At 43.7% G+C, this 16,692-nt stretch overlaps 1 protein-coding gene across 1 annotated transcript in view; it reads left to right on the top strand.

Moving 5' to 3' along the window:
• The window catches only part of TNIP3 (TNFAIP3 interacting protein 3), a 37,776-nt gene continuing 21,084 nt past the window's right edge, over window positions 1-16,692 (top strand). The window contains exons 1-3 of the mRNA XM_050320446.1: window positions 1-147; window positions 6,827-6,912; window positions 13,326-13,458. Coding sequence (XP_050176403.1) covers window positions 1-147; window positions 6,827-6,912; window positions 13,326-13,458 — 366 coding nt within the window. The remainder of the gene's footprint in view (window positions 148-6,826; window positions 6,913-13,325; window positions 13,459-16,692) is intronic.

Raw genomic sequence — 16,692 nt, forward strand, 5'->3', positions numbered from 1 at the left:
ATGCAGCTTTTCCACCGTGCTCAGAGCGCGGCTGTTCCCACCGAGCAGCTCCGGCCGGGGCGTGGGCGGGACGTCGTGTCACCGTTCCACGGTGAGCTGAAGAACGAGAGGGAATCCTCTGTGGTCTCTTACAAGCAGTGCTTTCAAGTAGGGCTGCGTGGGCTGTGTTTGTTTGAGAGAGATGAATATGCTCTCAATGGTAGAATGACTTTAAGAAAGGGGTTTCCCTAAGCCTGGGGTGTAGGTTAAACCTTGAGAGAGATATATATATACACACACATACTTTTGCCTCCCAACCACGGAGTTCTCATTTGATTCAGAGAGCCTTTATTTGAGGGTAGTATGTCCTGACCTGGCAGTGCAGAGACGGACACCTTCCCTAAATATGGTGAGTAACCTATGCATTCATCTGGAGCTTGTATCAGTGGGTTTCTTCCCAGCCTCACAATGAAGTCATGGACCTCTTTTCCCTGCTTATCTACCAAAAAGACCTCAAATCCAAAACCTGATACTTCAAAGGGTGTACCTTTTTTTTTTTTTTTTTTAACTAAATAACTTTTTAATTTCTTCATATTGTTTGTATAGAATAACTATAGGAATTTTCTTTTACTTGCTTTTCCTGCAGAAAGTTGGACAAAAAAAGGTAGAGCAATAATAAAGGATTATTGCCATATAGAGCATTAGGACTATGTCAAACAGCTGCTGTGTTGTAAGGGAAGGGATACGAAGATTCAGTGCCCCTGTACTGGGTTTGTCCCATATTCCTTTCTTGGATTACCCTTCTGCTGAGACCTTTGGAAGTTTACATCTGTTCTGTAGGGTTTGGGATGTTACCTGTGCTCCTGACCCTGCCTGGAGCAGGCACAGCATTCCCTCAGCTGGATCTGTCATTAGGGCACATGCTACAAACTGTTGTGTATAATCCACATGGCATTTGAGGCTGGGCTGTGTCTCCGGTGACACTTTGCCTGCCTTGTCGCTGTAAATTGGCGTTAATGCTGTGTCTCAGAAGCAGTTTTGATACATTCCCACCCTGAGTAGGGAATACTTGGAGCCATGGTATTCAAACCTTTTTTTCAGGACTAGTGTTGTTTGCTGCCACAGGGCACGTGGCTGTTGTGCCAGGGCAGCTGTAGGAGCTCCAGACTGCTTTCCCTCCCTCCTTTCAAACCGTCAGTGAGGATTCCAAAATGCTTCCAGCAAAGCCTGGAGAAAGAGAGCTTCTTGAAGGGTCATCTTCCTTCAGCTTGCTTCTGGATCCTCAGTACCCTGTGATGTGCTGCTGGCACAGTCCTAATGTCCAGTGGCAGCAGTGCCACATTTCCATGAGTGTGGCAGCACTGGAACATATGGAAAGCAACATATATTTCCAGGTTGTTTAGAACTGGTGCTCCTGCCAGCCAAGCAATGCCAACTTTTTTTTTTTTGCAACTGGCTAGTTGGATTGTTCCTACCTTTTTATGGGCTTTCTCTCTTTTTTTTTTTTTTTTTTTTTTCTTGTCCTGGGATTTTGAAGCTTGGCTGGGGAGCATGAGATTTAAGTAGAACAGAGCTGCATTCCTCATCCAAATCAATCCTTCTGTTCTTCTTGTAGGTGCACAGATTTTTGTAGGTAGGTCTGCCTGTGGCTTGAATTCTTTTCTCACAGCCTGGCTTCCTTCCCAAACACGTGGGCACTGTACTTGGAGTGATCTTTCTGCTACTGTTCTACCTTGTTATCCTGCAGAGACTCAATTCCAAAGTCATTGGAGTTGATGGATCATAACTTTTATCTCCTGGCCTGGATAGCATGAGAAATTCCATCCTTTCTCTTTCCTGTCACAGTTTCCCTGTAGTGACATCTCTATTAAAAATTGCTCAGCAAAATCATCTTGGGCTCTGTCAATGGGTATCATAGTTATTAATCTTTTACCCTGCAGTATTTTTTTTTCATTTCTGTATTTTATCTCTTGGAAAGTTTCCTATCCCTACTTTGGCAGTGAATAATAATAAAGGACCTTTTTTTTTTTACTGCATAATTTAGGGCTGACATTCAACAAATATATAAGTACTTCCTTCCCATCTTGCCCACCTCCAAATAATTGAAGTTGGATACAGATAATGACAAAATAGCATTGGAAAGGCTTATGCAGTGCTATTCCATGAAATATACCCAGTTTACAAGTGGCTTTGTGTAGATTTGTACAGATTTCTGTATATTTGACAGATCTGTGGTTGCTTGATAAATGAATTTTAAACAAATCAAAGATATTCATTTTTGAGGGCTTTATTTTATCAACGTATTTTAGACCTTTTTTTGGGATTGTATTCTATCAACAACAGTTTGCTTCCATGGAAATAGTGCACAATTCATGGTGTATCATGCACTTTACACCCAGCCCTGTGTGCATTAATAGGCTTCAGCCGAACTGAACATTTTCCCACGAAGAAAAGATTTCTTCTAAATGTGTTAAAAATGAGGAGTCTCATCTTTAATGAGAGGAGTGCAGAGAGTGTTTGCAGTGATGTTGTGTGTGAATCTCATGGCTCGATGAGATGATATTTGTGATTTCCTCTGGTCACTTGTGTCTGTCAGCCAAGCCTGAGCATGACTGTGGTTGCTTTTTGGTAACACTTGTGCCGTTGATTTCTACCTGCAAAAAAAGGATTTATACTTATGAAGGAATAACTTTCTCACTTTCGGATATTCTCGAGATCTCCAACCCAAAGGTGTTTAGAAGCTGTTAAATGGGCTGATTTTCTCGCGGTTTCAGTTTAAGAAAAAAGTGTTAAATTGATTTGGAATAAGGTCGTGTAGTCTCAAGCAGCGTTTTGCGCTTGGCCCTTGCACAAATGTGCGTGTGTGTCAGTGGCAGCACTTTCACTCACCTGGTGTGGAGGAGCAGCACTCATAGACTGCACTGTTTATCAAGCTGTGGGTGATTGCTGCTCTGAATTTACTGTTACCCCAACCAAGGAGAATTATACTTAATGCTGAGCTCAGTTTTAAGTATTCAGTGTTAAATCTTCCTGCATCACACAGGGCAGGTTTCGCTTTATCTTAACCAAATTAGGCACAGCGGAACAGAGGAGCCCAACTGCTCTTTATTTTTGGCAAAAATCAAGCTGCAGATTTTAAATTTTGGTTAGAAACTGTCTCATATTGAAGTTTCAGCCCTTTAACCAGGAAATAGCAGAGGGAGGAGAAAACTGGCTGTGTTTGTGGCTCTTTCTGGGCAGCATTTGCCTGACTGGAGCTGCATTTTCAGCAGAGAGCAGACAGATGTGATGCAAAGGCTGGGTCAAGGCTGGTACTGCACACCGGTGCTGCTCTGAGAACCAAACCTGGTCTATCTAGGTAGGAGGACATCACAGAAATGTTATGTGTTTGATTTCTTCAGAGCAAAAAAAAAGTCTTGAGGGCTTTCTTCCTGTTTTAGATTAGTTCTAGTGAGTGTTGCTTAGGCTTTCTTTTATCAAATGCTTTTTTTTATTTCTCTGGTTGTTCTTCCATTTTGATCACATTTACAGTAATAATGCATTTCTCCCTCCCACTCCTCCTACCCAACAGCCACACACAGATAATTTGTGACCTGCTGGCTTGTTTATCAACAGCATTGATGATGGTGATAAATGTTCCACTTGGTTTTGGAGCTATTTTGCAATATGGGGTGATACTTAAATGAGGTACATTTACTCAGCCCGGCTGTGACAGGCCCCGGGTCTTTCACAATACAAAGCTGGCTACCACTGAAAAGGTAACTTATTAATGGGTTTATTCCTGAGGTATAATTTGTTGGCATGTGCTTCCATCTGTTTGGAATGCTGTGCCTTCTGCTCCCTCCACTGGGACAGTATGCCTGGTTATGGTGGTGGTCTGTCAAACTGAATCATTGAGTTGATCGAGGCAGGAAAACCCAACCAAACCAAAAATCTCCTTTCCCTTCTCTGCCTCCTTCAGGCTGGATCATTTCTGGCACTCATTTTGCGTTGCATTCCCACAAAATATTGCTTTGGTACAGCTGAAGAACAAGTGAATTACTGAGCAGGTTTGGGGAAAATGAGCAAAGGTTTGCCAATGTTGGTTGCTCTCAAGCTGGAACTGGACTTGGAGAAAGAAAAAGAGAGTGGGGCAAGAGCAGTGCAGGATTTAACATTTACAATACAGATGCTTGTGAAATGCATTTTGCATAACATTTTGAAACACCAGTGTGCTGAGGGCCTATCTGGGCTGTGCTTGTTTTTACAATTAAGATTTAATTACAATTAATAAGTCTTGTTGTCTTTCTTGAACTATGCATTTTTTTCTCTCCGAATGTGTTAGGTTTTGGGTTTTTTTCTACGTGGAAAATTTGTTTTTAATGCAAATTAATATTCCATCCAGAAAGTGCTTTGTCTGCATATATCTAGGGAGTAATTAGGGCTTGGAGCCCTGATAAATTTGGTGGGTGAGCACCAAGGAAATTTTGCATGCCTTTTACCAAACATTTTCAATTATTGCAAAACCCCATAAATCTGTGAGCAGAACTGAATCTGTTTTACTTCAGGGTGTTCCTGCCCTTAAAAGCCTTGACAGAAAGCAGAAAATTTATGTAATTCTGAGCAATCCTTTACATGACCATTACAACCCCTTCTTTTACACAGCCTTAATTCTTTGAAGTAGCTGAATTTTATCCATCTTGGCCTCAAGCTGCCTGATCTAATAAAACCCTACAGCATTATATTGCATATTAGAGTTGTAAAAACTTATGGCTGTTCTAATAGCAGACCCTTGCACGTGGCACCGTAACTGAGCTGCATCTCTTTCACTCGGGTTCAGAAGGGGAGCTTTGGATTTAGCTGCGAAATCTGCATATGACTAAGAGTCAGGAGACATCCAACATCCCCCACCCCAGCAGTGTGAGCAGCAGGGCTTCTGGAGAACTGCTGCTTCAGGCTGGCAGGGTGTGCAGCTGGGCCACGCAGGGCTCAGGGGCTTGGCAGCTCTGGCAGCTCCTCTCTCTCTCTCTCTCTCGTGACTTTTACCACCATGGGTGTCGTGTTTTCAGTGACACCCAACCTGCGCCCCTTTAACGTGGCCGGGTTTTTGGCATGGGGGCTGCAGTGCTGTGCCCAGCCCAGCAAATCCATCTGAAACTGCTGACTTGTCAAAGCTCAGTGGGATGAATTAGAGCTGGAGTAGAATCTAAATTCTGTTTGATTGTTTGGTTTTGCTTTTGTTTATTTCAGAAAATTATTTCCTTCAGTCACTTTGTTTTGATTTATTGTTTTGTTGTTTCAGTGGTGGCACTCAGTGTTCATTCTAAGCCAGCGTTTTTCAGATTTAATATTTTGAAGGTAGACACCTGAAAGCCAGGTTTAGGCCCTCCAAAATAAGGCTTAATCCTCATTAGTCCCCAGGGTGTGCAGCTCCCATTGAAATCAATCAAATGCAGCTTTCCATGCTTCAACGTGATTTTGTTATGATTAAACAGACACTCGTAAAACTTGGGCAAGCTGGAATCAAGTTTCACGTGCAACTGAACTGACGTTTTTTTGTCCTTAATAGGATCCTTGTAATTAGTGATCACCAGCTGCACTTAAAATGTGTGAAATGCCTGCAGGAATTGGAAGTAAGAGTGGGGGAGGGATGCCAAACACCTCAGATCTTCTGCTGGCAACCTTTCATTTCAGATTTCTGCTCTGCACATAGACGAAGAAGCATGCTTTCTATAAAATGTTCAGCTGTGGCTTCACGTTAAGCTGATGTTACCAATAAAGGAGTGACTTGTAATTGAAAACTTATTTGCTTATAAATAAATAGCAGGCTTAGCTCTTGATGGCTCCCCAGTTTGTTTCAGTGGTCACATTGCTGTCCTTACCACGGGTCAGTTTTCTAATTCTAGCGAGTGTCATAATGATTGTCACTTGGATCTGAAAAGAAAAATGAGGTTTTTGGGCTCCTTTTGTGATGAACTGGAGGTGTCCCACGTGGCCTGAAGGAACATACCCAGGGCTGTCCCCAGACTGCAGCACAGGAGCAAATGACTCCTCTGGATGAGGCTCATTCTTGGTACCCTCTGTTCTCCCACTTGTGATGGAGAGGTGCTGCTTTTGTCATGTTTGGAGATTTAATCCAACCCCCCCCAGTTCTAAGGGATTATCTTAATTGTCTTAATTAATTATCTTAATACATCTTGCCCTGATGTATGTCCTGTTCTCTGGGAGGGCTGTTTTTTGGGGTTTTTTTCTTCCTTTTCTCCTTTCTCTGTGGAAATTCAGTGCTGGACAGTAACTGGCCCTGACCAGAGGGAAGCTTGTTAGGAGCTTGTAGAGTGCTTGAACAACACCCTCGTGCTCAATAACTTACACATGGCTCCTTTTTTTAACTCTCCAAGTGATTTGGATCAGAGACATTACTCTAAATTCTCTCCATTTTGGAGGAGTAGTTTTTACTGGATGCTTCCATGAATATTCTGGGCACTACCAGAACATGCTTGAACTCTGGAGTATTTAAGATAATGGATTCTTTTAGGATGAATAACAGAAGCTCTTTTTGCACCACTTGCAAAGTTCCTGCAACTGCTGGCACTTTGTTCCTCAGGTAGATTTTTGCCACCACAGAGACTGTTATTGCTCCTGCCCTTGCAGAAGTGTGGCTGGGATGGAAGAGAGGATGGTGCTGGGAAGGCAGGAGTAGATTCCTGGCTTTTTGTCAGCTGTTTATGAATGAAGAATAAAATAGAGATACAAACAAGGCATGAATATCTATTCTCATTGTAGTTGGATACTTAACTGTTTCTTCTTAGTTTGTTAATCTTTTTATTTCCCCCTTAAAGTCTGCCTTTTCCCTCCCTGTTCTTAATAGATTCACTGTGAGCAACTCAAAAGGAAGAATAAAGATGCAGAGGATCATCTGGAGTTGTGCCCCCACCAGTGTGTTGAGATGGAAAGGTATGAACTATCTTAATGTTACATGGAGAAACTTCTTTCATTTTTATTTTTTGAAAGGTAATTTACTTTGCATTACTGGAGATCTATAGCTGACTGTTCCCTGTGTGTCCATTTATCTTCCAGAGGCACAGATCAATGCTTTTTTCTTTCCTGCTTTAATCTGTACTGTGGAGATCTGGTGAAATGGGTGAAATGTGGAAATTTTCTGTACTCACAAGAGCAAAATCACAGGGAATGGGGTAGCTTGGAAGGGACCCCTGGAGATTGTCAGGGCTGACCTCCTCCTTCCAGCAGGGCTGGGTAGGTCAGGTAACTCAGGGCCTGCTTGGGTGAAGCACCCATATCGTGGCCAAGGCTGAAGTAGGAGGCAGGAATGGGTTGGTTGTGGTGATGCCTGATTCGAAAAGAAAGAATAGTGATGTGAAGGACCAGTTAAAAATGCCAGCCATGCAATTGCGTTCATCAGAATCACAGCTTTCCACAGAAACAAGTGTGTGTAAGATATGAATAGACCTGTGGTGCTTAAGCTGTGTGTGTAGGGCAAGCAGCCAGTCCAGAGAGGACCATGAGAGGGAGACCAGATCAAAAAAGCACTTACTGAGGATAGGAAAGTGTCCTGAAAGGGGTGCAAGCTTTTCTAGATGTTGATCTTCACAGAAAAGAGAGCCAGCACTTGAAAACATATAGATCTGTCCACCTTCTCGGTCTTTTAACTCTTTAGTTTTCAGTTCTTTCAGTGCTTTCCTGCCACCTCCCCTCAGCTTCCTGCACATGTGGTGTTCAGTGGGGGAATCCATCTGCTCACAAAGCACATGCTGCTTGGTGGCTCTTGGTGGCTCTTCCCTTTCACTGGTGATCCACACGCAGCTACCTGAGCCCTGGGTGATGAGTCTGGGTGACAGTGCTCCACTTGCTGCTTCTGCAGAGAAACAGGCATCTGCAACTCGCTCATGGCTCTCTTAAAGCCTCCAGAAAGTCGGTGGAAATAATTTAATTGGCTTTCCTGAGGTTGCTGTCCATCAGGAAGACATTCAATTACAGTCTTGGTAGGAGTAATTAAGTGGAAGATCCAGGTGAAAAGGGACTGATGATATTTTCCTGATGCACAGGCTGGGCAGGGTACATGAGTGAGGCAGCAGCATGGAAACCCAATCCCCAAGGACAGGAACCTCCAGGCAGGGAGGGGAGCAGCACCCTGAGATCAGTAACATGTCATTTAATGCAAACCAACTACTCACGTTGCAAGTTGACTGAGGGGGATTATCAAACTCTGAGAGACACTGAATGCCTGTGTATCAGCACCTTTCCTTCTCCCTTCACTGAGTCAGGATGGACCATAAGTGCAGCTTCACTTAATCACTGGGCCCTTTTTTTGGTTTTTTCTTTGGCTTCTTTTCAGAGAAACCAGATGTGTTTCCATTAAGAACATGCACCTCTTTTGTTGTCATTTGTGTAATTCTTAAAATTAGGCAAAACTATTAAAGAATAATTGTTTCTGTTCACATTAACAGCCCACAGCTTCTCCAGATGTGGCATTTGACAGCCAAGCAGCTGCTGGCTATTAAATGTGCCTTAAAAGCCCCATTCCTTTGTCATAAAGGGAGCAGGAGTGTAGGGACGTTTATGGGGTGATAGGCAGATGTTTTGGCTACATCAGACTGGAGCGAAAGTTTAAGTGGTTTCTCTGTTAGAGTCACAGTGAGCACATGTTTTAACCCCTCTCGTGCACCCTGTCTTCTGGAGCTGCCTTCTTGAGGCTGCAGTGAGGTTATTTCTGATCTCACACTTACCTCCAAAGCAGCAGTACTTTTATTTTTGCAGCGTCTGGGACACCTCCCTCTGCCCTTCTGCCAGGGAGATCTCAGCTGCTGCCTGGCTGGCTATCCACCTATGCCCTTGAAATACTGGGTAAATTTTTGGGCGTGAAACTTAGGTTAAAAATTTAGGTTGGAAATAATTTGAAATAATTTTTTTTCTTTTTTCCCCTAAACTTTTCCTTTTAAGTATACACTCCAAATCCTCAAAGGCAGGTGTGCTTTTTGTGTTTGTACCAGCACAGTATGCTTTAAAGCCAGTAAACTATTTTTATAGTGGTACATGTGAGGTGGAGCACAGAACTTGTGGAGCTCAATTTCAAGAGTTCAGGCTAAAATTCCCAAGCCTAAACTTTGATGGAGACCCTCTTGGTGGGTGTTGAGTACTGGAATAACACCACTGATCCTTAGGGAACTGCACCACCTTGTAACTATTCTTTATCAGCTCAGAATCTGCTAAACTCTAAGAGCTTATGAGGCTGCAGAATTGCTTTCTGTAACAAAAGTCTTTCTGTCTTCTTGGCAGAATTTTGACCTTCCCATTGCTTATTGAACCGGAAATTCTTTATTTAGTCTTAACTGGATAAGTTTTTAATATAAAAATCCCAGTGTATTTACATGAAAAAAAAAATCTATAAAGCTGAATTTGAAGTGAGCACAAACCCTTTCAAATCACATGAAACACAAGAGAATAGGCTAGTTCTGTAGGTACAGTCATTTTTAAGAATTATATCCCTAATTTTATTGCTATTTCTGGTCCAAGTTAGTTTAAATATTCTGTAATTCAGTCTCATACTCTCCCATATTCTGCAGCCCCTGTTCTGAACTGAAGTGCACTGTCATCAACAGGGGAAGTATGAGCAGAAACGGTTGGTCTTGAAATTTGCCATTTTTTAATTGATCCAGACCAGTTCATCCTCTGTAATTCAATGCAGAAATCGATTTCTTTCCATGAATCTGCTCCCTGGGCTTAGCCAAGCAAGACTCCTGCATCCCAAGTGCCCACCCAAGGGGATGGAAGCACGTGTTTAACCCTTGGACTCTGGAATTCATTTCCCGTCAAGATCTGACTCCGTGGTGTCGGAGCCCGGCTGTAAATCCTGGCTTAAACCCCTTTCTCACCGTTGTTTACGGTGTGTATTTGTGCTTTCACCAAGCACAGGAGAATGGCCCGGGCACACCAGCCTTGAAATTAATATTTCAAACAGAATTACATGCCCTGGGTATTAATACTGTGCAATAAATGCCTTGGGATGTGCTGTAGGTGTGTCCATGGTTGCTTTGTGACTGCTGTGAGTGAGGAATAATGGCAATTTCCAGTGAAAACCAGGGGGAGCCAAGAGCTCACAGATGGTACCAGCAGCAAAGCTGGGACTCTTTAGGGCTTGGACCTGGTTATTTGGTAAACTTGTGTTTCTCAGCCTTCAACCTGAGTAAGGTTGGACTCTTCCCTTTTCCTGCAAGTTGCTAAAACTAATTCTGGGAGACCAGCCTTCTTCAGTGCCCCTATAAATTCTGCTTCCATGTAAATTGTCCTCATTTTCTCAAGAGAAGGAACTTTAGCAACTGACTCAAAGGTTACAAAGAGGAGGAATACTCTAATTTTTTATTGGCTCCTGCATTAATCACACCATACTGTGCAAGTAGGATGAGCTGTGTAGCTTTTATATCTTCCTGTTCTTTAGAAAGCTTTTGCACATAGAAGGGATGTGCTTTGTCCCATATGACCACACGAAAATGCTTTTAATGTTCTCTGATGGTCTATTTTACAAAATGTTAAAAAAAATGGATCTCCCAAATTTGAAATGGTTTCGTTTTCTGTTTGTTAGGTGTTTTTTTTCTTCTAGCATATTTACTATTTGCATAATTGAATTATTAAAACCCGAAACACCCCACGTTAGAAAATGTTGGCAACAGCATAGGACAGGAAAGGTTTTAATGGTACAGAAGTGCACCTGTGAACTTCACAAAACCAAAAGCAGTTTTGGGAATAGTTTTCTGCAGGAGCTGAATGCTGTGTGCCCTCTAGAGCCCGTCGGGGGAAGCTCTGGTAGTCACCACGAACTCTCCCAGTCTGGGCTAGCTCCTAATCACGAGTGCCAGCACTCAGGGCACCTGAGTGCTCTGAAAGTCCGGATTCTGAATTGGATCTACACACCAGATATGATTAACAACAAATAAATATCCTCCCAGCTATCCAGGTGGCTGACATTAAAATGCAGAGAAATGGTACTACAGTTTCTCAGCCTAAAAACCGAAGGGAAACCAAATGCATCAAGAGATGCAGTCAATGAAGTGGCTTTCTGACTTTTGTGATGGTCTTGAAACACATGGATATTATGGAGCAGCAATGGGTTTGTAGGGATTGGAACCCTTTGTGGTTCCCTTTCTTTTACCCAGGCACAGCCGGGTCCTGCTCTCACCCAGGCACTTCTGAGTGCAGAGAGACAGGCTGGGAGCAGCAGCCAGGGGTGAACAGCATTTACAGCCACAACATCAAACTGTGGGGAGGAGAGCAGAGGAATGAACCCTTCCTGGCTGAAAAGAAACACTTAAAGCCAACCCCCATCTTTATGGGGTATTTCTCAGCTTGATTCATGCTCTGATCTCAAGAGATTGTGGTCACCCATCTCCACTGGCTGGGGCTGAGCCAGCAGCAGAGATGAGTGCAGCCTGCCTCAATACTCGCTGCTGAGCCCCTGCCAGATTGCTGCCCAGCTTTTACTGGCTTTTCCTAGGTGTTGCTCCTTTATTTTGAATATTTCTTTTAGGCTAAGCTGTTTTATTTGACCTAAAAGAGTTGACAAAACAGTGTCTCCTTTGCCCAAGCCGCGTTGTGCTGCCAGCCGAGGATGGTGAACTGCAGCAGGGAGTCACTGCTGCTGTGCTGTGGCTTTTCAGTTCTTCTGAGCAGCCTCACAAGCACTGAGGGCTCTGCACTGTGTATATCCAATTGTTACACAGAGCAGTTTCAGACTGGGTCAGGCATGGGAGCCCAGATGGGCTGGAGATGCTGTTTTCCCGGGAAGGGCACTGGAGTGCTTGGTCCTGCTGCTGCTGCTGCCCAAGGTCCGGGAAGCTCAGCACAGAAGTGTTTAGAAAAAGAAAAATGCCACTTGCCGTGGTTTATACAGGATTTGGCAAGATTTAGTGAGACAAAGAAGGGTTGGATTCCTTTCCCAAGGTTTGTTGGTTTTCCTTCTGTAGTTTTCTCCCGGTGCTGCTGCTGCTGCTGGGGCTCACGTGCCACCCACACACAGCTGGGGCTTTGCATATTGCCACGAGCCTCCAGAGCAGCTGCACCACTGGGGAGTCCATGAAAACGTGCTTGGAGAAGGTCTTTCTCTTCATCCTCATGGATGAAAGGAGTTATGGCCATGAAGTTCCAGCTTGTCCAGCTGCTAGGTGGCAAGTCAAAAAACCCCCCAGCTTTTGAGTTTTTCTGGTCTTTGCTTGCTACTGCTGGTGTTTCATTGTAGTACCTCTACAAGTGATTTTTGCATCCGTGCCTAATGAAGACGTATTTCTGTTAGAGTCTCTGTGTTTTAAATATTGAGAATAAAACGAACTGTGCTATGGTTCATTATGGTTCATGCTACCAGCCTGAAATTCACCACACTAATTTACTCTTATGATTAGGATAGATGGGTTTGTTTATTGGGTAACTTTATCCATTTCGCTTCAAGAGTTTCCTCAGAGCTTGCAGTGCAATCCTTATCTAAGCTGCAAGCAGCATAACTAATAAATTCCTACTGCTTTCAGTTTCTCTGGTAGTTTAAATGAATAATTAAGTATTTTCTGCCTAGATAAGGAAGCAACCTTTCTCTAACAGGTTAGTGATACTTTTGAGCCTTGCAGTTTGCTTTCTGGTCATGCATTGGTTACATTCAGAGTTGGATTAAGCTGCTTGGGAAATGAAGGTCTGGGCTTTCAAAAGTGCTGAATGTTTCTTGATAACTTGGGTTGATCTAGGACATTTGGGGGTTCCTTTTAGTTGTGCCTCAGTCCATTTCCTGAAAGTCACATTCCACCATTACAGAGTGTCAGGTGAATCAGCCCCAGTTGCTGGTTAGTTCTGTGAATTTGGAGCCCTTACATGCCCATAAGTCCTGTGTGTCCTTAGCAGGGAGAAACAAAAGAAATGAATTTTACCACCAAATAAATACCATTTTGTTGTTAATAACTGAGCAACTAGGTTTGCAGTTCCAAACCAGTAGAACTATTTTGACTGCAAGTTGAATTTAAAATTCTTGAAACTGCAAGGGAGTGGGTGGGGTTGAGGGCACGTGGCAATCTTCATGTAATCCCCAGAGGGGTTGCTTTGGATTTTGTAGGCGCAGTGTAGTAAAATCCATAAAGACAGCTTGTTTAGCTATTTGAAGTGAATTTCTGCCCCAAAGCACTGAGGCACTGTGCCTGTGTGACGGTGTTTTGGTGCTCTGTGCTAGCACACCTGGAGGGAAGGCAGCAGGAGCTCGGTGCAGCACCAGCTCTGCTGTCTGTGTGCTCACAGTCAGGAGGCAGCTGAAAAACTCACCTTCTCTTTACTCCAACTTCCGGTGTCAAGTTTAACGTTGTGGTTTTTTTCTTTCTCAGCAGGTGTGAAAGTAAAGAGCTGGATGTTGAAATAAGGAACCTGATAGGGAAGAGTGACACTTCCCAGTGGTGTGAGGACCCCAAACCCATTGCACAAGAGAGTGTGAACCCTCAGAGAACTTCGTGTTCCCTTAAGGTAAAGGCACAGTGCTTTTGCAATGTTCATCTGCCAGGAAGGAGCATTCAGGGGATGTTCCCTGGGTGACTTGGTTGTGCGTGAAACTTTTGGATTTCTGAAATGATGCAATGAACTTGCTACACTTTTGTTTTTTCCCCTGATATAGCTACTTTCTGTTAGGAGGAAGGATTGGCTGAGAAGTTGTTTTCTAGTGCTTTAAAAGGTCAGCTAAACCCGCTGATGATCCACTCTGCGGCCACATGTGCCTTTTGGATAACACAGAGCCCTGAAACTGTATAACCCCAAACCCACTGTCATTTCTTTCTGTCATTTGGTAGTTCTGATTTAACTGAGAGTGAGCAGAGGTGTGTGGGAGTGAGATCTTTGGAAGTGTCAGAAAGGCTTTTAGGTGAATAGGAAGGAAGACAAAGGAGGATGCTGATGATTCAAACCCACACTCCCGTGGTATTGCAAACAGAGAATTGTCAGCCACCTGCCAAGGCTCTCTGCAGTGAAGCAGCGGTTAACAGGCAGGACAGAAACCCATTCTTAGGTTTCCCTCTCAGTTTCATTCCTCTCCCCTGAAATTGTGAATGTGGTAGAAGGCCAAAAGGAATTGCTCTGTTTCCTGGAACGGGGAGCAGGAGGAGCGATTCAGCCCTGAATGCCATCCACCTGCAAGGGGTGACTGCCCGTGTGACACCCCACAGGCTGAGGGGAAGGCTGTGCCCCAGGGCACGATGCAGGAAATCGGGGAGGAGGTAAAAGAGAGATGACTCTCTTCTACGAAATCCAGAATTACACAGGGCTCCTTTCACATGTAAACCGCCAGCTCCACAATGACTCACGCCCTCGGGGCTTGAAACTGAGCTGAGCCTGAGGAGGCACCCCCGGGGCCACACTAGTGGGGTTAGAAACAGCGAGAGGGAAGCCACAGGGAGGGAGGGGGATTCCCGGCTGCAGGGGGAGGAATGTGGTGAAGCAGAAGCCAGCCCAGAGTCAGGGAGCATCCAGCCTGGAAATGACAAGCCACAAGTGAGCTGTGGAAACACCTGGTTCCCCACGTTGGGCTCCCTCCAGCAGAAGGAGAATGGGAAGGGATCTGGGGAGGAAAAAAGAAAGTATGTGCTTTACCTCGGCTGTTTCTGTGAGGTGCTTCAGTGCTCACCAGAACACCGTGGCTGTATTCCATCTGCAGTGCCTTTCTCTTTACATTTATGGCCCTTTTTTTTTGCCCGTGAACGATGTGTGGTTTTCACAGCTTAAAGGAGCATGGTTTAGGACATTTCTCCACTAGAAACATGCTGGGTATTTTTTGTTTATACTTTTAAGTCAAGCAACTTTTCACTTGGCTGGTTTTGTTGAGCTGGACTTGAAGAGAGTGACAGCTTGACAGTAGTGATGGGCTTCAACAACCTCAGTATAAGATGTTAGGAGTCTCAGATTGTGTGGTTTGGAAAAGGAGGTCATATTTTTAACACCTAGTAGACTTTCAGTTATGAAGGTTATGAAATAGTATTTGAAAAAAAAAAAAGCACACACACGCACCAGAAAATGTCAGTTTGTGGAATTAGGTGCTGATTTAGACTTAAAATGAAGGGAAAATAATGTATTTAGGAGGTAGGTAAAAGTTAACAATGAAACAAATTGTGGCCTTCCCTGTAGTGTTGGTCGTTCATCAGGAAGTTATTTGGCAGAGCCAGCAAGTCATTTTCATTCTGTACCTTTTATCAGGAGGGAAGAGTACAAATTGCACTCTGCAAAATGGCATTTCCATCTGGGCTTAAATTGCTTTCAAGACTTACCTGCAAATGCCTGTAAACAAATTCCCCTTCTCACTGGGATTTTTTTTTCCATAGGAATTTATGATATTAGTGCGATTTTAAATGCAAATGTTTGAGAGAGATAAAATGTAGGTCTGCAGAATGAACCCATTCTCAGCACATTCTTCAGCCTGTGGTTCCATCATCTGTGCTACTTTAATTGCAGCTTGTCAGGGCGCTGCATTCTCCACGCTGGGAGAGGGAAAAGATTTCCATCAAAAGACAAATATTACCCAAACGTACTAATGCAGAATGTATTGAGTATATCTAGGGCCTGATCAAGATTTTGAACACAGGAGGGATGTTTTCTGGGGGAGGTGAGGGTGGATAAAAGTATCAAATAGGAAGGGATAACTGGCAGTGTGTGAACATAAAGTAAATTTGCAGAGATGCCGTATTTCATAGGAACAATTAAAAAGGGCCACGATAAACTTTCAAACACCTAAACTGTTCTGGGTGTGAAGTGAGAGAAAAACCAAATCATTCAAGGGCTATCTGTACTCCCAACCACCATGTTGTAAACTAAAAAAATAGCCTGTTTGCTACAGTTCCGAATGATCACCCGGTTATTGTTCCAGGGAACTGGGATTTTCATCATCAGGCCTGGCTTTGCAAACTCTTGGGTGCATGAGTAGCCGTGCCCTTGTGGCTGGTCTCCTTGGCACTGGTGGAAACCAGTGGATCAAAGAAACTGCTGAAACATTTCCCTGAAAGAAAGGAAGTGCTGTGCTAGGTTTTACTTACTCAGAAGCCACGTCTTGCTCTAATTTGGTCTGGTTGCCACCTATTAAGACACGCGTTGGCATCTGCACGTGTTTGCTGTGTCGGGGGCAGTTCATAACTGAGCAGCACAGAAGGCTGAGGCTGACACACTTACTGAAGGGAAAATCCCTTTCCAGCACACTTCTGTGGTGAAGCACATGGAGCAGGCTGGGACAGGAAGAGGCACGTTCTTCTTCTGGTTTAAGAGCTGATTTTATTCTGCAACCAAAACCTCTCGTTTCTCACCGTTTTGCCACGTGCGCCGGAATGGGAAAAGGGGTTGTGATGGATATCGTGGCATAAGAGCAGCTTCAGGAATAGAGCCCAAACCAAAGCTCAAGCAGCACAGAAGCAAACAAAAGGTTCTCCAGAAACTGCCAATTTTTAACCCAAGCAATCTCGGAGTTAATCTAATTTCTACAATAACAGCACAATAAAAAAAATAAAAAGAAAAAGAAAATTCCCCAACAAACCTCACAGAGGATACGTGATCGGCTAGGGGGAAAAAAAGAAGAAAAAAAAAGACTTTGCCATTTTATCATCATCAAGGAAAGTTCACATTTACTTGCATCAAACCTTTTAATAGGTCTTGGTTTCACTGCACTGAACGGACTAAATTTTCAGAAGTGACAAATGGCTTTCATTATCTTAATTCATGAGTGATATT

This window comes from Myiozetetes cayanensis, unplaced genomic scaffold (genome assembly GCF_022539395.1).
Source record: "Myiozetetes cayanensis isolate MyiCay16 unplaced genomic scaffold, myiCay2020 scf24, whole genome shotgun sequence".
Taxonomy (NCBI): Eukaryota; Metazoa; Chordata; class Aves; order Passeriformes; family Tyrannidae; genus Myiozetetes; species Myiozetetes cayanensis.